Source organism: Oncorhynchus mykiss, chromosome 7 (assembly GCF_013265735.2).
Source record: "Oncorhynchus mykiss isolate Arlee chromosome 7, USDA_OmykA_1.1, whole genome shotgun sequence".
In the NCBI taxonomy this organism is placed as follows: Eukaryota; Metazoa; Chordata; class Actinopteri; order Salmoniformes; family Salmonidae; genus Oncorhynchus; species Oncorhynchus mykiss.
In genome coordinates this window covers 46,151,882-46,177,080 of record NC_048571.1, presented here as the reverse complement: position 1 = coordinate 46,177,080, position 25,199 = coordinate 46,151,882, and the positions used below count along the sequence as shown (strand labels likewise).

The following is a 25,199-nucleotide window of genomic DNA, read 5'->3' as shown; positions in this document are numbered from 1 at the left end:
ACACGCTCTCCTATATTCTGCCTGGCCTGTATTCATTCATTCATTCACTCACTCACTCACTCACTCACTCACTCACTCACTCACTCACTCACTCACTCACTCACTCACTCACTCACTCACTCACTCACTCACTCACTCACTCACTCACTCACTCACTCACTCACTCACTCACTCACTCACTCACTCACTCACTCACTCACTCACTCACTCACTCACTCACTCACTCACTCACTCACTCACTCACTCACTCACTCACTCACATTCTTTGACGTACCTTAATCAAAGGACACAGCCCTGACAGACAAAACATGCCAAAATGTTCCTGTTTGCACAAAAGCATGCTAATCCTTCGGTTGTTGCTTCTCACTTGTCTTATTAAGGTCTCGTTGTTGTTTTGATGGTGGGAATGATCCTTGGAGGGAAAGTTTTCCATGATGATGATTTGTCTGGATGGGGAAGGTCACTGGTGGAGTGAGTATCCTGTGCTTCAACAGTGGGAACAATCATTTTCCCCCCACTTGGTGCCCAGTGACAGTGGGCGATGTATTTTTAGCCTGTGTGGCTGACAGGGTGGCCCACTATCCCTCAATTACCAGCCAGTCCTGGTGACCCCGACACCACTGTTTACTCAGATGAAACAGGTCCCATAGACTCTTCTGATGAGAGGGGTAACGGACTGGGACCAAGCTGTCTCCTTCCTAACGTACCCCCTTATTTCTCTCCCACTCTATCCCCTGGTCCCATGTCCTTCTGTTATTAAACTACCTTGTCCTCATTGGATCTCTTCAAACCGAGGGTTGTTCATAATGACACCATAAATGACAAAATGTAATGCTATGAAAATCTCAAAACAGTATTGTATTCTATGTTTGGACAAACAGCGTTCTATTTTTCCTGAGAAGTTAGCATCTGATTTCTATGGTAAACACAGGAACACTGGATCTCTAAATCCTTTTTTGTATCCCCAGTCTGTCCATTTTAAAAATGCAGGATTGGTTTATCCTCCATTTTCCCATTTTTCAACAATGCTATTCCACTCATTATAGGTTGGAAATACAGACAAGCACTTTAAAAAATGTATGTTGTTGGGACACTTGATTGATCACCGGCCTGGCAACTCAATTTTACCTCTGCAGGTAGCTCTGGCATCCAGACAGGCCGAGCTCTTCAACCTTTTCCTGTCCTTGTACCTCCGCACCCAGGTGACCATGTTCAAGCAAGCAGAAAGTTGATTTAACGTTCATAATGACATCAGTTGCAGGCCATCATCCACAGAATAAAAAATAGCCCCTATCCTCTGGGCTCTTTCAACTCTGCTGTTGCTTTCCACACAGAGCCAATACCATGGGGGGGCGGTGACACCACTATTAGTTTATTGCTCCATCAGGGAGCACCTCTGGTGCACCCCTGTTTATGTTCCTGTAATCACTGGCCTAGTGATATGCACCCCTTAGGCCTAAAATATGTTACCTCCTAATGCTGTAGGAACTATTACCAATGTCGCGCTGCTGGCCAAATCAATCACTGACTGGGGGAGCGTATTACCTGCCGCTGTCCCTGATGTGCCGTTGCTGCACTAAGAGCAGCTTCATGCTTCGCCACATTCTTTGCTTTCATATTACCGACAAATTTGTCCTGTCACTGTCCCATTGCCCTCTCTTGGACAACTTAACTGATGTTCTCCAGTGATGAGAGTTCAGTCTGTTACATCGCCGCCTGGGAGGCCACAGGGCCTCAGAAAACACTTTAGCCAATCAGGGCAGGCGCAGAGAGGGGCAAGCAGCGATACATACGCACACACACACACACACAACCTGGTAGCTGCACCTGGGAGAACAGAGCGGAGCGAACATTGCCGTCTCACTCGTGCTCCACAGGTCAAGAGGAGAGGCTTTTGGGGGAAGGAGGGGAGGGCAGCGCTGGATCAAATTTATATTTATGGGAGTTATATCCTCCCCAAACACATTATTGTAATTTATAACAGATACTGTCTGACCGCTTCCAAGACTTTGAACATTAATGTCAAAAGAATTTACTGCGAGAGAAACAAATGAAGGTTCAGATAAAGAGAACAACTGATTGTCATCCAAATAGCACTCTTCAAGCTTCTACTCATTTACTTCCTTCACAGTTTGGTATTAAATGATAACTCAACGTAATTCTTCATGTCAATTTGTAATGAAAATGTCTCTATCAACAGTTCCAGTACGGATCAGACAAAACAACACAAATAAAATAAACCATGTTATACATGTTACATTTTTTCCAAGTATAAAAGACACGTCTACAGGGCTGTTCAAATCCTTTTTGTGAAGTGTATAATCTCAGATCACCATGAACGCATATGTGAGAGCACAATACAATTATGATGTCGTGAGAGATTGAATTTGTCAAATAATTTGATTTTGACATCTGGATTTTGAATAAAGGGGAATAAGGCTGATCTGTCTGATCATCGCCTCAGTGTATAAAAGTCATCCTAACGCATCGCCTCAGTCCAAAAGCATTATCACCTAGGTCCAAACAGAGCAGCAAAACTCATCATTAGTGTTGCAGTGACGCTGACTACTTGCTGAATATTGTAGATGAGATCTTAGCTCCGTAGGTCTTGGCTACTGATTGCATGAAAGAGTTCATTGACGTGAGAAACAGAAAGGTCATCAATAACTTCAAACATGCAATCAGAACTTATGTAGAATAGGAAGGGAAACTCAGCCTGATGTTAAGTGTTTTAACAGCTGTCTTCCCATAGAGTTTAACCACCAACGGTTTCCAAGGGCAGCCTAACCAAGTTCCACTCAGTTCAAATATTGAAACGAACCAACTGTGCGGTAAGATTCAATTCCTCATTTCAGTTTGTATAAATAATAACAAAGAGAAACGATACCGTATTTGTACCTTAAACTGTCATCTGCCAAAATAGGCTGAACCAACAAAGAGTGTATGGTTACTGTATCCTGTTTGAGATGGCTTAGGGGTATTTGATGACACCATGCATAAGCAAAGAGTCAACAGGATGTCCAGTAACTGTTGTGCAATTCCATAAAGAACAGCAAGCTGCCATATCGTTAGGGCAATACTTTACTCACAGGGCGTGTGTTTGCCAGATATCCGACACGAGGTCATTCGTAAACGTACACTAAGAGCACATTGGCGGTCCCCGCCTGTGCCTATGGCAATCATCTGCCAGTGGATGAGTGATTCCATACAGTCCAAACAATAACATGACTGAACAAACCCTGTTTTGGTTTGCTTATTACCTAAGCTCCCCCACCCTTCCCATTTTATGGCCTTATCTTGTTATTTCAAAACTGTTTGTCTTAGTGTGGAATGAATAGTCTATGTCATGCTCCAAAACGCTATGAATGAGTCTTTGTCATAGGGCTGCTCCTTAAGAAAATATTAATAAACAAATTAAGAAATAAACTTCCTGGCTTAAAAACAAGTATTGACTCAAACCACCATACCCTTATGGGAGATTTCACAATAAGAGGTTCAGTGGCAGTTTAGTAACAATGGTTCCACTAGGTCAACACCCAGTATGATGATGCCATTCTAAGAAAAAAGGTATGAATGGAGAGTCAAGAGACAGGAGAGGGGGAACCTATACACCATGACAGTCACACGGGAGGAACACAAGGGGGGGTAGGTGGGAAACACTTCTAAAGAGAGTTGTATACTGAGAGTTGTTTTCAACATAGTTAATCAGCTTCTACCCCCAAGCCATAAGACTGCTGAGAAATTAATCAAAGGGCCACCGGACTACTTTGTTTTTACTCTGCTGCTACTCGCTGTTTGTTATCTATGCATAGTCACTTTACCCCTACCTAGATGTACAAACTACCTCAACTAACCTGTACCTCCGTACACTGACTCAGAACAGGCACCCCCAGTATATAGCCTCGTTATTGTTATGTTATTGTGTTACTTTGAATTATTATTATTATTATTATTATTTTTTTTACATTAGTTCATTTTACTTTAGTTAATATTTAATAGTAAATATATTTTTTTACTTCTTGAACTGCACTGTTGAGCTTGTAAGTAAGCATTTCACGGTAAGGTCTACACTTGTCTTCGGCACACGTGACAAATAAAGTTTGATTTGATACTGTAGTCAAGGCAGATGTAGTATAATATTTCATTGGAGTAAAGTGAGTCTAGGGTATTTTAGCATTTGTGTGTTTGTGGGGGGGACTGCGGAGGGGCAGGTGTACAGTACAGTACAGTACAGTAGAGCACTGACCCTGAGTGAGCGAGTGCAGGGGCAAGGTCGTCTGTCCAGGCTGGATGGTGAGCAGGCCTTGTCTCTGGAGGTTGAGCAGGTGCTGCTGCTGGAGCTGTTGGACCTGCATGAGCTGCTGCTGGAAGGCCAAACGCTGGGCCTGCTGCTGCTGCTGAGGAATACACACACACACACACACAGAGACACACCATCAGCAAACACACAAACAGGACATGCATGCCCCAGAGCAAACAAAAAGTACATTATTTTCATACTGTTTTGGACTGTACATATTGATTGAACACAGAAGCATGCAAATTCTAGTGTGTGTTCAAATATAGGGTAGGCATATGATCCAGTGGACAAACACATTCTGATCATATAGGGCATCCTGTATGTCTGAACAGTTGTGTGCTTTTACACACATTATGTTCTCTCAAACAGGATACAGTATGTTTGCTCACACGAAAACACACACCTTCTCTCAAACACACACACACACACACACACACACACCCACCCAATCGAACCACCACATACACACTCACACATTCAACACACTATGTAGGTTTGCCTGTGCACACTTAAGACAGGTACAGTATGCATCCCTCTCTCTTTTAATTAACGAGGAGTCAGGAGGCAAATGACAAACAATGAAACAACATAGTTAATCATTCATAATAAGAGCCACAGGATTTTAATTACACCCATTCATAATTCAGCAAACAACGTGTGACTAAATCAAAGTGTTTAATAGCCACACCAGCTAGTCTCACAACTCTCTCAGGCGCGGCACTGAGCTTGAGGAGGGGTTTCTTCCCCCCCCAGTGCAGCAAGTTGATTTGAATCATAGAGCGAGTGAAGAACATCTTGTTCATCTTACAGGACTATGACTACATATAACATTCTGGGAAAGCCAGAGACTCTTTTTCCTCGGTCTAGAAAGTGAAAGGTGTAAAGGGAGGGAGTAGAGTAGGGGAGAGAGGGAGAGAGAAAGAGAGAGAGGGAGTAGAGAGAGAGAAAGAGAGAGAGGGAGTAGAGAGAGAGAGAGAGAGAGAGAGAGTAGAGAGAGAGAGAAAGAAAAAGAGAGAAAAAGAGAGTAAAAGAGAGAAAAGAGAGAAAGAGAGAGATGTGGTATAGTGTAGGACAATAAAAAGAAGGAAATGATCTAATATCCCTAATCTTCATTGAATCAAAACAAATGGGGAGATGTTTAGATAACAGAGGAGGGGAGAGACTGGACATTTAACCCTACCATTAACCCCAGGCTCAGCTTCACCATCAAAATATGGATTATTATTCCTTAAACAACAACTGGAGATAATGATCAATCAAGACAAAGCTCACCTTGTTATTTTTTCTCTGACAGATAAGGACAGCCAAACAAAATAAGCCTGGGAGAGGGCAGGATATTAGGCTGTATATGAGTATACAAGGCCAATTGTCAAGGGGGGTGGGGGGCATTAAAAGCAACCCGGGCTGCCAAGCTGTGCACCACACCCTGTTACCAAACACAGGATACACCACTTTGTTTACGTCTCACAATTGAGCGCATACAAAAAAAAGGTCTCGGTGCAACGCTGCTGTCAGGTCACCGGCCTGCGACTCAGAAACCGCTGAAATAGCCTGATAAAATGCCCCCCCCCTGTCCTGGTCTGCCTGGCAAAGGTCTGCCGGGCTTCCTTTCCCCTCCCCTCGTCTCCCCACGCCCAGACTCTGCTCCACAGCTCAGTAAAAAGAACACACACACGCACAGTGCTGTACACTACACTGGTCTGACGTGGAGAGGCCTTCTCATTACGTTAGTCTGATCAGGATTATGTCGTGTCATATTCATGGACTACCACTTAAGCATGGGCTAGGTGAGAGGGTGTATTCATGAACACCTATTTCTATGGTTTATGCTCTAAACTATACGGAGCATATTTGATGAAGAGCTCACTGAGGTTTCAGTGTAATTAATTAGTGATTCAGCTGGCGTGTGATTCTTCCCATCTTCCCCTTTTTGTTTGTTTTTTATGGTGTTCCTTTTTCAGTACAGTGTAAGAAGTTTCTCGTGTCTTCAATAGGACTCTTCTCTGCACTGTAGCTCCCGTCTGTCTGACAGCATAAGACAAAGGTGCTAATGGTACTACGGGGGCGGGAGTTCACAGAGAACAATGTCTTTCATCAGTGCCCTAAATAAATATAGGGTGGCTTTTAAAAATGGGAGAAATTAAATGAATTTAACTTGCGCCCCATCAGATTTCTTTCTTGTGGTCTCATCAGCTGACAGCAGCTCCTGTGCTCTCCCAGCATGCAGACACATTAAAACCCCCAGCTCAATAGACCAAATAAGAGGTTAACAAGAAGTGGCACGAGGGAGAGAAAAATACAGGCCCTGACAATTGATACAGAGTGGCAGTGGCAGCTCTTTATTGTCAAGCTTCAAATATAAAGTTAAAGATCTTTGAAAAACTAAATTTTGATGTCTTTAAAATAAAAGAGGCACAAAGCAACAACAGGGGGTTATTGTCTGCTAGCCACGGGGGAGTCGAGGCGCAATTCTTATTCTGTGTTTTGATGGCTGCAGCAGCTAGAAATGCGATTGGTGAGGGGGGGGGGGGGGGGGGTACACATTGGAGAGCAGAAGGAGAGCCTCTCGAGGCTGCATCCATTTCCTGTGATCATACATAACATGCTTCAAAAGTTTAAAAAAACATTATTTTTTTTAGGCTCCTTTCAGCTGATCAATTGCACCTCCTTCTGACTAGCACCCCCTCCCTCTCCACCCCCCCAGTTTGAGTCATGTGTACATCAGATGCGACTTGGTGACAGGCCCTATCTGAGGCCGAGGAGCTCTGCTGTCACGTTGATTTATGGGAGCATCACACCACAACTTGTCCAAACTGAAGCCTGCAGTTCATTAATTAGAGAGCTGGGACTTTGAAGTCGGTAGCTCAGACAGTGTGTGTGTGTGTGTGTGTGAGAGCGTGTGTGTGAGAGCGTGTGCGTTTGTTCATTCACGTTTGCGCGCAAGCGTGCGTGTGTTTTTGATATTTGGCTTAATTTAGATCCTTTTTCCTTACCCTCCCCAAACGTGTCTCTCAGACGGGAAGAGAGAGAAAATTCCTTGATTGTCTTTGAATTTCTTTTGACCGCACAATAATCATTCTTTTGTCCAGAGTGATGCCTGTATCCGCGAGTCATTAACACGCATTGAGCCACCGCTGATGAGCCAGGGGGGAAAAAGAGAGCGCGGGCAACAAGGCTGGGAGCGGTTCTCTGCACTGATATCACACAATTACCTGCACTCTCTCCCATCGCTGTTTCCATGCTAATTACCAAGGAAGCTTTTCCGATTTATAGGCCCTTTCTTTTCCCCTTCCTTTTGATTATTGGCTACAAGGGGGCTCATATGAAGGGCAAACTTTATTGTAGGACACTTGTTTACTCGAGAGAAAATAAGAAAATAAAAAAACTGCACAAACATTACTTTCACTGCCTGAGCAGCAATATGAGCCCCAGTCCCTGGAAGGAGAGGAATCATCACTATTCTTAGTTCATAAAGTTATTACTGGTATTGACCCAGAGAGCCTGACATGCTAATCAGAAGCACGAGTGATTCTTTTTGCTCTATTTCTTCTTCTGCTTAAAAACCACAGCCTCTGAACAAATGGCGAGAGGGAGAGAGCAAATGCCTTCCGTGCGCTGCACTTTTCTGAGGCTCTTACTGCCGGGGCACCATGTGAGTTGAGTAAGGCGGCGGCATGCGGTGGTGCTGATGGTGATGATGTCCGCGTAGTGAGCCTACCTCTTTACTCTGCGTGCCCGCATGCTGCTGCTGGAGGAGCTGGAGGTGGAGCTGTTCCTGCTGCTTCTTGTAGAACTCTTGGAGTTGCTGCTGAAAAAGACATGGGAGCTACGTCTGAGTGAGAGCTCGCCAACCAATCAAACCATCAGGCCCACTGCTAAACTCAGCAGTTGGCCCGTGGGATACTTGATACAGTCTCATGTTCAGAGGGAATGCTAGCGCCCTGTCAATCTTTCCCTTTTATATTGGTAGTTGGTGTGGGGATGTTGATGTGTTCTATGTACTGTGTGTGTGTGTGTGTGTGTCCTATGCGTTCACCTGTTGTAACATGAGTGCCTGCTGCTGTTGCAGGAGCACCTGGAGCTGCTGAGGGCTCAGCACCTGCTGCTGGAGGATCTGCTGCATCCGCTGGGGAGTTATTACCTGGGGTGTCATCATAGCCACTGAGACTGGAACCTATAAGAGATACACAGAGGAGACATTAAGGACAGATCAGTCACTAACCTGGTCTATGAGAGAGACAGTGGTACAGCAAAAGACAGACATGGCCAGGACACATGCTTTATAGGATTAGATGACCACAGCAAAGAAAGGGAACTGGAGGACAAGCTTGTCACTAGTTAACACAGCCACAAAGTCAAAATGATGTCTAAACCCCGCCTATTGCTACAATTTCTATTCTTAAATACTGCGAACCTTATGCCTAAGCATAAACGTAAATTAAATGTTCTCAATTTTATGATATAGCCATTTTGACTTTGTGGCTATGGTAACTAGGGACAACCAGCAGAGATGGTAAAGACTACAGCAGGTCAACCAGACTAATTGTCAGGGGCTAGACACACTGCAACAGCTACTCAAAAGAGACAGCTAAGGATAGCCCAGCCTCTCAACCCCTCTGGTCTGTACTGGATAAATCACCAGGAGTGTCATCGCAGCTAGAGACGCTACACCCCCAGAGCTGTAATGACACGAGACAGCCAGGCCTGCAGTAAGCCTGTGGAGAATCTACTACAGGCTCCGACCTTGAGCAACAACAGCTCTCTCCAGAAACACACACCTAGCACACAAGGCTGTCCCAACGTTTGATTGCTTCTGTTTTGATGCTTTCTCAAGCTGATCATTTGAGGTGATCTGCAAACAGCAGAACATGCAAAGATAGGCCACCCACTGTAGGCTACAATACATATCTTTGTACACATGAGAGCATTTCATTAGAATATTGTCAACAGCAATTTATCTAACGTACAAATAAAATGCTGGCACTGTGCCTCGAGGAGGGCTCACTCTGACACAGGCCCTTAACTAACTCCAACAAAAAGGTGTGAGTGGATGACTCTTCAAAACAAGTGATTTGTTATGACAATGAGTGAGCCCCACAGTTGTCAGGCTGCCTTAATTGCTCCGGCGGCATTGTGACTTCCCAGAGTGTCTGGATGCTGCCACTCATTGCTATGATGTGCGATACCATTAAAAGCCCCTTTCGCTGACATTTTAGTGACAAACAGCTACCGAGATATATTTGATAGCGTCTCACATTTGCAACTGTTAACATGCCGCGCGGTGTGTGTGTGTGCGTGTGCGTGTGTGTGTGTGTGTGCGTGATTGTGTGGTAAAACTGTGCTCTGCGTCTCTGAGGCTAATGTCGCCCGGCTGATAGAGCGGACATTAGGGGTGACAGTCTGTCTTCGCCAAGGTTACCCAAATTGTACCGCGTCCTCATTGCTAATGACGGCCCTTTGAATTTTTCATGCATCTCTGAATGTAACGTAGCTGTTTAGAATCTATCTAGCAGGTGGGGTGTTCTCTGACACCTGCTGCATGCATATCACCGTATTCCTTTTCCAAATTGGAACATAAAACAAAACCAAAACGGGTCATAATGAGCAGCTTGTACTCCCACGGCGCTGGAAAGGGCAATAGTGTTAAACAGGACGCTGTGGCGCTGACGCTGATGCTCTCTGTAAACTTCATCGAGGAGGTGCTCCGCGCTGCGTTACGCGATTAGAGTCGTTTGGTCCTCCTGTAGGGGAAACTCGAGGAGGTTTTGCTCCACCCAAGACCCAAAGCACTTAACATCTCTCATTCTCAATGCGAATCGGTGAGAGGATGAAAATCCAATATTAATTCCTCCCGTATTACGTCTTAATATGCAGTTCGGCTTGACTTTTTCATATGACTTGTCCTGTCATTTGCATAGCCACGGCTCCCGTTCCTAATTTCACAGTCATTATACACTGATGTCCTTTTTTCTCAGCATCACTAATTTTGATGAACTATTTTGAAGGTCAACCAGGCAGCGTGTCTCGCTACAGTATAAGCCCTCTACGTGATGCGATAGATATAGGCCTGCCGTAAAAAAAAAAAAGCCTCAGCACCACTGACAATTACCTCACACACCAAGGATAAATAATAATGGCTCTTCTTTGATGTTTTATATTAAATTACATGAGGGAAACGATCTACTTTAGATTTGACATGCTCTACTTTACGGGCAGTAAACGTAGCCAGGGTTATTTTCACATGTATTTAACCATTTTTATTATGCATCTTCAATAGTACATGTTTTATAGAGTCTAACATAGAGATCCAGTGTAGAGAAATAGAATTAACACAATACTTTAAACACTTTCACACTTAACTGACAATTCCATTACAAATTGCATTGGAATTTCATTCAATTAATTTCATTTACATTTAAAAAAAAAAAAATTTACACCTTGAGCAGCACATCCTCTGGTTCAGGAAGCTTCACACCTCTCCCTGTCATGATTGCGGGGTCTGGTTCACTGTAACTACTGCTAGACACCCAGAGACGGCAGGCAGAGCCCCGGCAAGAGGCTATTACAGCTAACATTTTATTACCCATTACTACTGAGGTCATTAGCAGCGAGAGGGATTGTACGGTTCTTAACCTATTGATCATTGTAACTACTACCATTTAATCCTGTGTTGAATGAGTGAAAATCTGCCTAAGACAGGCGGCTATTGAGGGGAAGGGCGGGAGGGAGCACTTTAAGTGAAAAATATGGCCCTGGTTGGTGTATCATGCCTATTTAACACAAACACAGGACGCCAGTCTCCATTTAGAACACTCTCCATATGGCACACTCCCTTATCTCTGGTTAACATCAGGACTCCAGATGATTCAAAGAAATATATGTACATATAAAGAGAGTCTGAGGGACAATTCTCTGTCGGTCTGGTTAATTCAAAGAGGATAGGAGGGTTTATAGGAGAGTTTCTTTGAGCAGCTACTTGAACACCAATATGCGGGTGTGAAAAAGAGGACATTCTGGGCATGCCAGAAATAGATTACGTTTATGGATTTCAGTAAGGTGTGGCGCTTTGCAGGTGCCTCGCCTACATAAACATTCAAGCCTGGAGCATTCTCACACAGCTGCAGAGTGACTGTAGGCAACACACCAGTGCAGGCCTGCTGGCCAACACACACACACACACACACACACAAAAACTGAAACATGTACACAAAGGCAATTAAAGTCCATATAGCTTGTGAACTCACACATATAGTTAAACATGCAGTCCGGAATCTTTAGCACAACAAATTCGTAACATTGTACAAATTGGATTCATAACATATCACATGAATTGCCCCTCCAAAAAAGATGTGATTTATTGGTAGGACGTAACATGTCATAGGGAATAGATGACACAGAACACAATTGAAAGGCATAGTACACAGGGACCAATCATGAGCACCACCTTTCCATTGAATGGCTGAAATTATACAAAAGTTCTGGAGCATCACTTTATACAATATGTAACTACAATGATGTTAATAAAAAAATACTAAGACTATTTTTAATCCGGTAAAAAAAAAAAAAAAATGTTATTTCCTGCTTTCAAAGATGCAAACTGTGACAGTTTAAATTGTCCCATGTGCCACTGTCCAATGCAAACACAGCAGTAATACGGCTCCCTTACGTCTCTGTCATTATTATCATGACAGTAACTTACAACAGGTTAGCCACATTTCTAAAATATAATCCATTTACAAAAATGCTTCTGAAACTACGCAGTTTTAGTTGCCTAAGGGAGGAGGTCAGTGTAGCAGGCAGCGTCTGACGCCGTGCTGCCTGGAGAACAGAGCAGGAGCGTGTTCAGAGTGAAGGGAAGGCACAGCACAGAGTGATGGGAGCCTATGCTCTGGTTAAGACTGCCTCCTTCAAAAGACACTAAGCCAACTTCTCTTTGTGCGCCGCCGTCGAGAACAAGCACGGAAATGATATTCTAATGAGGAAATATTGGCCACACATCTGACGATGTCGGAAATTCACTGCTTCACACTTAATGAAGACCCTCTCCAACCAGCGTTATCCCCAGAAGGCAAAGGTCAAAGTGTGGTGAGAGAGAGAGAGAGCGAGAGAGAGCGAGAGAGCGAGAGAGAGAGAGAGAGAAGCAGATCCAGGCATAAGGCTAGCCACCCTCCCCCTCCTGGTGATACAGGGGCAATTAAGGAGAATAGAAAGAGGAAAAAGAGGCCAACTTCAATGAGACCATGGCTGATATTAAACTGGCCATGAAGGAACAGGTTAGACGAAAAGGAGAAAAAAAAATCTAACTTTTATATCTTGCTCCCTGGTGTCGTCTTGTTTTGTAAGGACATCAAATAGAATGTAGAAGTAGAAAATAACAAGCCCTTGAGAAATCATAGAACCCAGCCTGTTTGATGCTGTTGGTTTACCTTGTCCTGAGACATTGTAAAAGTAACGGCGCTCCGTCTTGAATAGCATATAATCTCGAGCGTGAAAATGTCTCTGAAATGAGGATTTCATTGCATTGAAGTGATGCATGAACATAATTAGTCCACGACAAGATCGGAATGACACGTTTTTTCATGACTCGTTTAGGTTTATTGAAATATTGAAGGTGGGTAGCGGTATGGAGAATATGTCAAGCACATTTTCTCTGCTGGGAAAAAGGGTCAATGAAAGAATATCTGTTTCTTACATTGTATTTTTGGTGTATTTTTGTTTGTGTGTATTACTATTATCTATCTATCTATATATATATATATATATGTATATAAATATATATTTTTTTATTATTAAACAATAACCAATGTATGAAGTCCCAGACTACATGCATGATGATGAACCCAAGGCAATAGAGCTACCCATCCTGGTTCAGTTAAGACCTACCTAATTCTTCTCTGTCATCCAAATTCAAGCTGCTTTAAAAAATGTTTACAGTTCAGATAAACAGGATAATCACAGTCACATATTCTCCCCATTTGCTATTTCTATTCTGCGAGGGGATCGAAACGATACGCAGCAACTGTAAAAACAAAACTCAAGATTGCATTTTAATTCACTTTTAAACCACAAACAAACACGTTTTCGGCAAAGCTGGGCCAGCGTTCCGTAAAACAAACAAACGATACAGAGAAGTGAGCGAGCCTCTCACCCCGACTATAACAGCTGAGCTGCGTGGTGTCGGCTCTTTCCCACACTCAGGGAGGCCTCCACTGCAGGTGCCCACTGCTGAGCACAGAGCAGAGGGCATGGTTCCCACCCTGACACACACACTATACACTGTCTTAGGAATTGAGAGGAACAGAGAGTATGCGTAATGTCTCTGCTATTCAAACAGTCATCACACAGCTAAATATGATCACCGGGGGCCATCTCCTGTAGTTGGCTGTAGTAAGAGTATATTACTTAATTAGAGGATGATTTCTTTCAGTGTATTCATGTTCCACTGTATTCACTGATAGAGATACATCTGTAGTGCACAAAAATGATGTGCACTAAAATGATGTGATATAACACAAATTATGACACTACACCTGTGTACAATTATGCAAGTTATGCTTTGAAGTGAGTGACTTCTAAACAAAAAATTCTAAACACTGAAATCCAGCAAAGTTTATCACAAAACGTATTCATTTTTTAAATGAGGGTTCCAGTTTCCATTTTCACTGATAACATCTCACACGTTCTGACATTTTTAGCCACACCCCCATATGTAGATTTTCAGGCACTTACCAGGCAAGTTTGAGACAAGTTACAAAAATAAAATATGCCATGACAACTCTACTGCCTACAAAAGCACCATTCACCATCCCATTCACCTTGTCGTAGACCTGGCGCGTGTGTCCCCACCCAACACCCGAACCCCCTCTTCTGCTCTCTTCCTGCGTCCCTCTCTGTGCGTGATTTATGGTTTACCAGCTCAGCACCGTTACGCAACACTGCGTGCCTTCAGATGCATTATTTGAGTCAGTTGAGATTTAATTAAGATCACAGCCTTTAAAATCCCCTTCAAATGAAAATTTACCCAAAGACAATGCCTGACATCCTCATGCAGATTGTTTCCATACTCTGCACACCAGCAACGCAAACCTAATCCTTGTTTCCATGGCGGCAGACAAGGGGCCACAAATTGTGCTGCTTTTTTTTTATTTTTTACGCCGGCTTGTGTTGTCGTCTTTTGTGAGTCAGAAAAAACATGTGGCCAATTAATAATAATAAAAGGGGAGAAGTCAGCAGCTGGCTTACAGTATGTGTGAAAGCCTTCCAGAGATAAATCGAGATCCAACACGTATGCCTCTGCTTATATCTGGGTACTGCCTACTGAATTATTCCACGACTACATTGACAAATAAAGCATTTATTTATTTTTTCTTTGAGGAGCCCAGCAGCAATCAACACAGTGTCACATAATACGTTCTAGTCGAGCAGGACAATTGGCAAATATAGGCTAGTTATACTTTTCTTGATACCCATCACTGTCTATACACCATACAAGTCCCACTGTTAACTGACTATCTCTACCCATGAAATGCATAACATCTTGACTTCATTCGTCTCTCTGAAATAGAGGCACGCTTTGAACGAGCGTGCTGAGCAGTAATGCACCTTGAAACTGAACAAAAGCTCTTTTCAAGTCAAAACGTTCCTCAATCCAGTCAGCGGCAACAGCAGAGAGCAGCTGGTGGTTTTCTATATCACCGCTAAACTATTCCCCCTCGCTCACTTCACACTGCAAAGCAGTGGCCAGTCCTGTAAAGGATATCCCAGAGCGCTGTGGGCTCTCGCTGGCCCTGTCCCCCCCTCTCTGGGTACAGGGTAATATCTGGTTGCCTACAGTATGTCATGGTTTAGAAATGACAGGTGCTGGCAGCCTCTCGCCTTGACAGACCACTGGACAAATAACGGCCCTGCCTGAAAGAGCTAATGCACTACTAATGAACAATAAATCAACTTTGATTACAAACTGTCAACCTAATCAGCTCGCACTCCAGCTCTCCCAAAATGCAGCCCCAGCCCGGCCGGTGCAGCTGCACAGCATTACGGTGCACACTGGCTGTTTAGACTTCACTTTCCTCACATCTAATGTGTACCTCCATCGGCCCCTCTCTGCCAGACACCTTCAGCCACTCTGCACTCTACCACCATGACACACGATGCTGCTGAAAACTCCCTCCCAACGCCAGGGCTCCTCAGACACAGTCTGGTGCTCAGTACAAACATGGCAGAGGGTGTAGAGGGTGAAAACACTAGCCTTAAAAGTGAGGAAAATGGGGTCTTTTCAAAGCATGCATTAATATATTAATTGAAAATGTCATTTTGGAAGACTCTGGAGGCTCTCACATCATTAAAAGTTAAACCAGCACCACAAAGTCAATAACTGTCTTCAGTCTAATACCTAAGGGGTGTTTTGTGGGGTTCAAATGTACCACCAGGGAAATAGGGGGAAGTTGGTTCAACTTCACCACTCATTTCTATTCCCCACCCCCTATACAACACACACGCGTGGGCACACGCACACAAAAAACTTTTCAGGAAAACTGTCGCTGCTGACATTTACAATGATTGAGTCGGGCTAAAATGGTTACGTAGTGACGACGTCAAATGTAGAGTTATGCCTCCCTCTCCCTTAATTTCAAGTGACAGAGTGAGGAGAGGATCAACCCCCCCCCCCCCACCCCCATCACCTCACTGCCTCCCTCACTTGACAGGAACACTGTCGATAGCCCGGAGAGAGAGCCAAGTCTGAGCGGCACACACACACACACAGCTCACAAACACACACTGCTCAAAAAACACACACAAAAACTGTGAATATCTCATGTAACACTTTTACACTAAACAACAACAGCAAGCGCTAGTGAAGCTGAGGGCTACATGTACCTACTACACACAGATGTATAATTTACTAAATACTAATATGTGATAAACAACTTCAAGTCTAAAATAGAAACATGCCACACTGCTTTTCCTAGAACTTTCCATATTTCAACAACACATACTGAAGTACCAGATCCTGACTTTCAGGTTAGTACAGCGTCAGGACTGTAAACAAAACCAACACAACTGGGATATTTACTACAGAATACAGTATCTAAACTGGCATAGGAGCAACTTCATGTGAAGTGAAAGTTAATGTAAAGCGTTTACATGAAGTTAAGTGTAACTAAATACGCAAACAAATAAACCAAACACCTAAACGTTTCATTTGTTGAAGCACATTTCAGCAAAAGGAAAATCTCGATCTCTGAATGACATCAGCAACTAACAGCAGGTAAACACATATCTTTAAAAACACAGCTTCTCCCCACAAATCACACATGCCTGTAGTGTAACAGCCTTCGGGGCAAGCCTGTACTCTGTCCCTACCTACGGAACACACTAAAACCTGGATCTGTTCTCCCCTTAAACAAACTGCATGATAAAATGAACCAATTACAATGATAGAACAACAACAGATAGACAAAAGCCCTCTTTTCTTTTCCCTGGACAAATTAAATTGTCAAGTTTTACACAAGAAAGCTGGCAAAATTGCAGAATCAATCATATTGACAAACCTGACAAACTCCATTTAGCTGGCAGGGTAAACAGAGAGCTGGGCCGTGCAGTGTGGAGTGGAGCGGAGAGGAGCACGATGGAGAGAGAGAGAATGAGAGGCAGGAAGGCAGGCAAAGAGGCAGGCGGACACTGCTGTGCTGTGTCGTCTCCAGCCTTCCTCGGGATACAGACAGATTGCACGCACAAGGTTGCTCCCTGGCTGACAAGATAAAAAACTATCCAATCAACCACGCCCTTCTCCACCAATCACAACCAGCCCCCTAAACATAATCAATTCAAATGGCCTACACAATAGGGAGCCTAAGGCCGAGCTGCAGGTGAAACCATGCCTTTGTGTGGGGCCCCTTTAAAAAAAAAAAAAAAGCCACAGTTGACGGCTGTTAACCCTTTGACCCATGCTGAAACTCCGGCCGCGCTATTGAAACAATGGACGTCTAAAGAAAAGAGGCCCTTTAATTAAACAACAGATAAGTAAACACAGCTGAAAGAAAGAATCTAGCCTGCTTTGAGACGCTTTATTGTTCTGGTAAATGGAATTGTTTACAGCACCAGGACAAAGAGACAAACTCATTTTATATTCTGACAACAACAAACAGCCAACAAACAATTGAGATGCTTTGTTGTTTATTTTTTAAATATTTTTTTTTTGTGTGGACAATACCATACACAAACATTTCAGTCTAAAATAAATGCTTTTTATTGTAAATGTGTTGTTTGTTGAATATTTTTGTTTAGTTTTTTTTAAAGTTTGTGTGTACTTAGTAAGAAATTGACCCTGTCACCACTTTCTTTTTCCAGGGGATTTAAAAAAAATTGTTGCCCTTTGTGTCTAAATTGTAAACGTAAGCAATAAACTCGATGTGCTCTTTGATGACACTACAAACTACTAAAACCACTTGTCCTAATACTTCACTACACAACAGATGGTACTACCTTTGGTAGTATCACTACTACTTAATCATGATACGAAGAATTAGCTGTCATAATATCATCACATGGTTAAACACCCATGTGAACCTAGTATATAAAAGATGAAACAGGTGAACAGGACTCTGCCCCCTACTGGATATGTATGAACTGCACAGGCGAGAGATAATAGAATTTGAAAACGTGTCTACATGTATTTTTCCTGGTTTTGAAATAATGATATTTAAACCGTGATAAACATGTCTGTATTGTCTGATAATACACTTAATCAATTCAAGCCTGTTTCAGATGAGCCATAACTATGGAATACTTCAGACATGAAAATAATCCTCTAAAATCAGGATTAACACGTAACTCAACTAATTACCGTGTCAATAAAGCACAAAAAAGAAAAACATGGCCATAACAAAACTGCTCATATCAACGTCTATAAAAGTTTGTCTAAGGATGAATGCTGATGGAATACATTCCAGTCCACAAATACACTGGTAAACCAAACACAGCCCGTACTCAACAACCCACTGCCCTCATCTGCTAATAACTAACAAGCTTTGCTAAGACAGGTGACCTATATAAATTATTGACTGTGAAACCTCAAGTGTCAAAAGTGACAATTCCAATACATATCTTAGTGAATAATTAAGTAGAAGAAAAAAAGCTCTTTATTTTCTTACACACACACACACACACACACACACACACACACACACACACACACACAGTGGTATCAGCTCTGGGCACACTCTTCTCCCCAGTATCTCCCTGGAGTTGCATGTCGGCATATTCTCAATGAAACACCTTCTTAGCAGTAATAGGTCACTGTTCTCATTTCAATTCTCCCAAAGGCCTCATGATAAATTTAGCAGATATACAGTTCAACCCTCCCCTTTCTCCCCCTCCCACTCTACTCTTCTCATCCTCTGCCTGAGCCTGCACTGTATACAGTAATTACACATATGTAACGATGTCATACATATAGATTTTTACAAACACATTTTTATCAACACAGAGGATCATCAATATCCTTGAGCTTTCAGTTTTATGCGTATGACACAGTGAGGAAATGACATAATAAAATACTCAATTTCCTGCCTGAGTTACAGTGAAAGTATGAGTTAACGTCTGGTGTTCTGACTAGGGATTTGTTCTGGGGTTAAAGACGATGACACAGTTCACGTTACACATCTCCTATTAATAAACAAAGTGGGAGAATACATTCCTTCTAAGCCATATCAACATTGGTATAATACATACAGTATCTAGATATATCTAACTCATTTTACAATTAAAATAAAAATATCAACTGTATACAAACACTTTTTCCTTATGTGTAAACTTAACTTTAATCATGAGAAAGCAAACATGGTTTGGTTCCCTCTTGTCTGAGAAAAGTAAATCATTGTTTACAGATCCAGGGGCCGGGTGCACCAGTTGGTCACAAGTGGGTCGTAACTTTACGTCCAATGTAGAATGTGATCTAGGCCAGACCTAAACAATTATACATGTTGCAGGCTTTTCAAGAGAGAAAAGTCGGCAATAGCACTGTTTGTCCATCTTGAGATGATGTAGCCTCAAAATAGACAGAACTAATGAAACCTGTCATTCATTTTCGCATTTGTGTCAATAAGATTTTACATCTAACTACGATGTTTTGTGCAGTATTTCTCAAAGTGACAACATTTGCATGAAAATAATTTGTCTCTCGATGAATGACAATAAAAAGTTAATTGAAGATTCCTTACTGTTGACCAATCACCAACGAAGGGGCGTAGACTTCAGCTGACTTCGAGCGAATAAACCTTTGCCGAAGACGAAAACTAACTGTTTAGGATGGGAATACGGACTCCTTTAGTCAAGCCTGTTTAGGGTTGCAAAACTACTGGTAATTAACCAAAGTTACCAGAACTTTCGGTAATTATGTTAATTAAAAGTTCAACTGGACTTGAAAAACAAAACATTTTTTATTCCTACATAATATATATTTTTTCATATCTGTGTCCATATTGTCCACAAGTGTTTAGTGGATAGACCATTTTGAAAAAAGCATCTAAATCAACAATGGCATTATTTTCAATTAACTCTGCAACTCTCCAAATATTGTATTTTTTCACAACTGCCACCGATTTGGCGCCAAAACATTTACAACAAAGACATATTATTGACATAATATAAAGGATATTTCATGCTGAAACCCTCATATTAAACACCAATGGTATTCCCTAAGTGGATGGTTTATATTTAGGATAATGTTTTACAGCTTTATCATTCTACTTATTTGATTATTGTATATATTTTACATGTGATTAGGCTACACAGAGGGCCAGAGATAATTACAGACACCCCAAAAGGCCACTAGATGTCATGTGATCAAATTCCCCCCAAAACTTAAGTTACCAAACTTCTAGTAGTTTACTGGTAATCTTTGAAAGTTACCAGTAACCCATGCCTGTTAAACTGTGTTACAAGGATTTATTGTGTTATTGATTTGGATATTTACTTTTAATCTTCAGGCATTGAAGAACACATTGTTAACTCAGGAGATTTGTGGTCCGTATTTTATAAATATTTCCTGAGGTGATAATGCCAGCCAGCATAGGGCGAAGTTTGTGTTTCTTTGTGTTCTGTCTGCTGTGGTTTTCGCTTAGTCAAAACAAGAACATCTGCAGCGATGTGCAACATTAGGGGATGGGGAAACTGTGATGTATTCTTTCACGATTGATCCATATAGAGTTATTTTGAATCAGACACTATATTAAGAAGTGCAGCACCTTACTATATGACATTTTGTTGAGGAAAAAAACTAATCCTATAGTTGAATGACGCCAAATGGAATGAGCAGTCAAATAGTCCTCTTTATCAAACAGTATTACGTCAACATGGTAAAAATACTTCGTTTTGTACATTTTGGGCACTCGAGTGCATCCGTGCCAAGTATTTGGTATCCAGAAACAAGTCATAGCTACATGAATTACCAGGGCGTGGACTATAAACATGTACTCTTCAGTGCCCAAAATGAATATAAGTATCTATGGTGTGTCATTCAATTCAGAACGTCTCTCATACATGGTTTCAGGAGTGTACACCCCCTCTAAAGACCATATGAGTAAAACAGGGTGAGTAGATAACACTAACTGAAACGATCTGTGTGTGCACAATACGCCTGATTTTAATCCTGCAAAACATGCTGGTCAGTTATAGTCATCAGTTAAGAATGCTCATCAGTTATCGCCTCGGTCTTGGAATTCCCTCCAAGCCAACTTAAAACTCGAGGACCTGAAGTCCCTAGAGGAGTTAAATTAAAAAAAATAAAAATAATGTACAAGTTGTATAGTTGTGAAGCTCTGACGCTTGACCTATTGCACTCGGATGTTTTTCTGTCGTGTGTCGTGTTAGTTACTGATGTACTGCTTATTGTAATGATGTCATTCTCATTTGGTTGATGTCATGTGCCTGATTGTCTGATACTGATGTGTTGATGCTGCTGTCATGGTCTAGGTCTCTCTTGAAAAATGGATTTTTATCTCAACGAGACTAACCTGGTTAAATAACGGTTATGATAAATGGAGAGATGCATGAGATACTTGAGTGGATGTTTTTTTTTATATGGATATGAATGCTCTGTCCTTACAGTCCATACATCTACCCATTATCCCCCTAAAGGGGGAGTGAATCATTCCAAACAACACATGGCTGTCATCAAGATACTGTGGCGGAGAATGATTTAAAGATACACGATTTGGGGGGAGGGAGAGACGGGGATAGAGCTTGAAGGGAAACGTCAGGCCTCAGAATAAAAAGCTCCTGAAAATGGCAGTGGCTTAAAGCCCTGTGACTGGAGTCAGGCCGACAGTCATCGGATGGCTGAGGCTTACTAACAGGCTGGAACAGACTGCCTGGAAATACAAGGGATGACTTCATTCTGACCGAATTATCCAAACCTGTTTCTAATATATACAGTACACATAATACATTTTTACAATATGACAAGAAAAACAAGCGGTGAAAAAGACATCCTGATCCCTGGTTACACATGGATGCAGGGATCAGCGTTGGGTTGATCATTCCTGGCGAATTAAATCACCTCAAAGCAACAAAGACATCAACTAAGAATTCATTACCACATCACCTTGAGAGCTTTTACAAACACAAAAGGACAGAGACATCACTTACACACACACCCACAGACATATGTGATTTGATTCTGGACCTAAAAAAAACATCTTTAACTGTGCTGTTGAACTTGACAAATATTGATTTCTCTAATAACACAGTGTCTGTCAGAACATTCCCATTTCAATCCCAGTTCAAAACAAGGAGTAGGCCTAGTCCCTGTTTACTGACAAGGTGAAAGGAGAACCCAACCACACTGGCCTTGATCGTCTGAACCCGAACGTGTCTGTTTAAAACGGGAAACCTGGCTCATTTGGGGTCCACACCTTGGGGCACTCATCACAGAGTGGATGCGCTCACCTCCATTGTCCCGTTATCTCAGCTGGCCTTCCTGTTTGGGCAGGGGGCCAAAATGAGCCGAGCCTGGGCTCACTGTCGCCTCGCCCGCCACCGCGGATAGAGCTCTGGGCCACAGGGCGGCTGGGCTGCGGGAGGGAGCGCTTCGGAACACCGCCTCTGATCGCCTCAGACCCCTGGCTGAGGTCCAGCCGGCAGGCCCCGGCCCGGTAGTCTAACGACTTACAGCTTGGAGCGCTGTGGTGTGCATGTGTCAGGACAATGCCATGGGTCTACTACAAAACACAGAAATAGAGAAAGCCAGGGGCTTCTCATCCCCTGTCAGATTGAGATTTGGCCCCTGCATTCTTGTCACACCACGCTGCCCCAAAGACCACCAATGAAGGATATGAGCGGCGGAGGGGAGGCAGAACTTAAAAGGCTTTCTTCATGTAAAACTGAAAAGATTAACTTTTGACCTGGAGATGCCCTCTGTTTGACTGTGCACAATGGTGTATAACAGAGATTGGGAGAGACCGAAAGAGAGAGAGATACAGACAGAGAGAGAGAGAGATACAGAGAGATACAGAGAGAGAGAGAGAGAGAGAGAAAGATACAGAGAGAGAGAGAGACACCGAGAGAGAGACCGAGAGAGAGAGACCAAGATATTCACCTGGATTTTTTTTCCTTCCATATTTTGCCAATTTCTGAAGAATAACAAGCACTGCTCCCTTGACATCACAAAAATGTTCAATGAAAAATTGATCAGAGGATGTTGACAAGATGACCTATCAGACAAATCATGATCATTTCATTTAAATAAAAAGGAAGCCAACGCATCATTTCAGGGAACAGAGGAAGTCAGGAAACCATAAAAAAAGCTGTTTCTCTTTTCTTGTTTTCCGTTTCTCACAAGCTTCAAGGACTCAGCTTCAGTAGAAATATGAAAGAACTGATCTTTACATGTTGCTTTCAGAGAACAAGCAAAGATTCAACAAGGGATTTTTTTTTCTGTAGTCTGCCGCCCTATGTGACGCATTTGCCTGTGCTACAAATAATCTGTCTACAACCAAAAATATTATAAAAATACGCCTAATAGGCGGACTGGGCATTTGTCAAACCATTAACATGTTCTGTTTTCAATCCTAATACACACACATTCTCAGGATTGTCTTTTCTGAGCTGCCAATACCGGCTAATAAAAGTGAACTTTCTTCATTGAGGGTTCATATAGAGAGCCATGGTTGGCTTTCAGCCTACCGAACATTACCTCATGGTACTAGTGACATGAATAATGAATAATGAAGGCCCATCAAGGCCACCATTCAGACCTGGAACAGAACAAGTCTAATCTGGGCATTACACAGATGGCACAGGAACCATGTTGACATAACATCTTCAGCCCAGCTTCATGTCACATAATCCACTGTAGGCGCTGGGTGTCTACCCAGGATGCCTTGCAGCGTGGTGTAGTTAACTGAGCAGCCTCCTAAGAAATGCCACAAATGAGACTCTTTTTTTCCCCCCCTTCTCGCTCCGCGGTGTGAGTGGACTATCAGCGAGGGTCCGACAGTGTTGTTCCTAATGACCTATTTCTCCACTCCTGATCCTGCGGCTGGCATAATTAGTTACCTGGGGCTGCAATCCAATTTGAAGTGATGACAAGAAAGTGATCCATGAAAAAGTAATAAGTTAAATCCAATTTCAGCCAGCCTCTAATTAAATGCACATGGAACTAATGAGTCAAACCCTACCATTTCACTGATAATGCTAATTAGCGAGGTGGGAGTTGCTTGCTCTCGTCCTGCGCCACTGTAGGTGTAAAGCGCGAGGTAAAGTGGCCTGGACTCTTTTAATTACATGTGTCATTCTGTCAGTAATTTACTGGCTTTTTGACCAGTCAAGTATGTTACGCTGCTCTCCAGCCTGCTAACAGCTGTTTGTATGATTTAGTCTGATTAAAGGCCCTGGGTAACTTTATACAAGCAGGACATGTGGTATCTTGTCTACAAGTTTCATTGGGGGGGGGGGGGGGGGGGTTGGAGATGAAAACACCCCCTCTTCTTGGAGATATAAAACCAAAGAGCCATTTCATGCTGATCAAGGATTCACCTGCTTGCTTGATTTCTTCTTACCGCTTCCACGCAGGTCATTTCTTTCTGGTGTTTCAGATATTCTGCGCTTCATTATTTTTGACTTGAATAAAATGAATTGGAGTGAGTCACAGAGGTCATGCATCTCTCTCTGTCTAATGGGGAGACTGCCAAGATGAATGGCCCCCCTCACCGCAGACAGCTATACACAGCTCTACACATCAGGTGCTTTTCTGGGGTGGCAGCTTACTACATAGCTCATAATTGTTGTATTATGTCTTTTGATGACCTGTTCCAACTCAATACAAAAATCATTATCCCCAAGTATGCTGTGGAGAATGCCAATGTTGTTGCACTAAAGGGGTCTTCTAGTGCTTTCTCTGTGTGTGGGTTTGTCCTTCTAGCTAAAGTGTCTGAATAAAGAGGCTGCTCCACTGCAGGAAGACCAAATATATTATAAACTCATGCACACACACACATTCTGATTATGCACGAACACAGCCATTGAATTTATGTATTTAATTAGTGGAGTTTGTTACTCTGAGATAAATAAACACTTGTGGCTTGTCATTATGACAGTTTCAACATAGGAAAAATGTTACATAGCCTACAACACTACAGAGGAGGCAATTTAGCATTTTTATTTAGATGGTATGACCAGCCAGCCTGTGCTCTTCACAACTACTGGGCAGGGAGAAGAGAAAAAAGGCCCCGGCTCTCTTTTCAATAGCTGAGTGACAGGTTGGGCAAGATCTCTGTATACATTAATAAATTAGAATTTTAATTTTGTCTTTGTCTGCGGGAGATGGTCTAGTACTTCACTACGTACCAACAACTGGCTGTACGCTGGAATCCTCCATGTGGCCCCCACTGTTGACCTC

The 25,199-nt window shown here is 42.6% G+C and overlaps 1 protein-coding gene across 16 annotated transcripts in view; it reads right to left on the bottom strand.

The window, feature by feature from the left end:
• The window catches only part of foxp1b (forkhead box P1b), a 211,767-nt gene that overhangs the window by 32,473 nt on the left and 154,095 nt on the right, over window positions 1-25,199 (bottom strand). For 9 of the 16 annotated variants that reach the window (XM_036983347.1, XM_036983348.1, XM_036983354.1 and 6 more), the window contains 3 exons: window positions 8,337-8,474; window positions 8,019-8,108; window positions 4,247-4,397 (listed from right to left, as the gene is read on the bottom strand). In XM_036983347.1, coding sequence (XP_036839242.1) covers window positions 4,247-4,397; window positions 8,019-8,108; window positions 8,337-8,474 — 379 coding nt within the window. Of the gene's footprint in view, window positions 1-4,246; window positions 4,398-8,018; window positions 8,109-8,336; window positions 8,475-16,851; window positions 17,121-25,199 lie in introns of those variants that run through there. The other 7 variants (XM_036983352.1, XM_036983359.1, XM_036983353.1 and 4 more) reach the window with 4 other exon arrangements.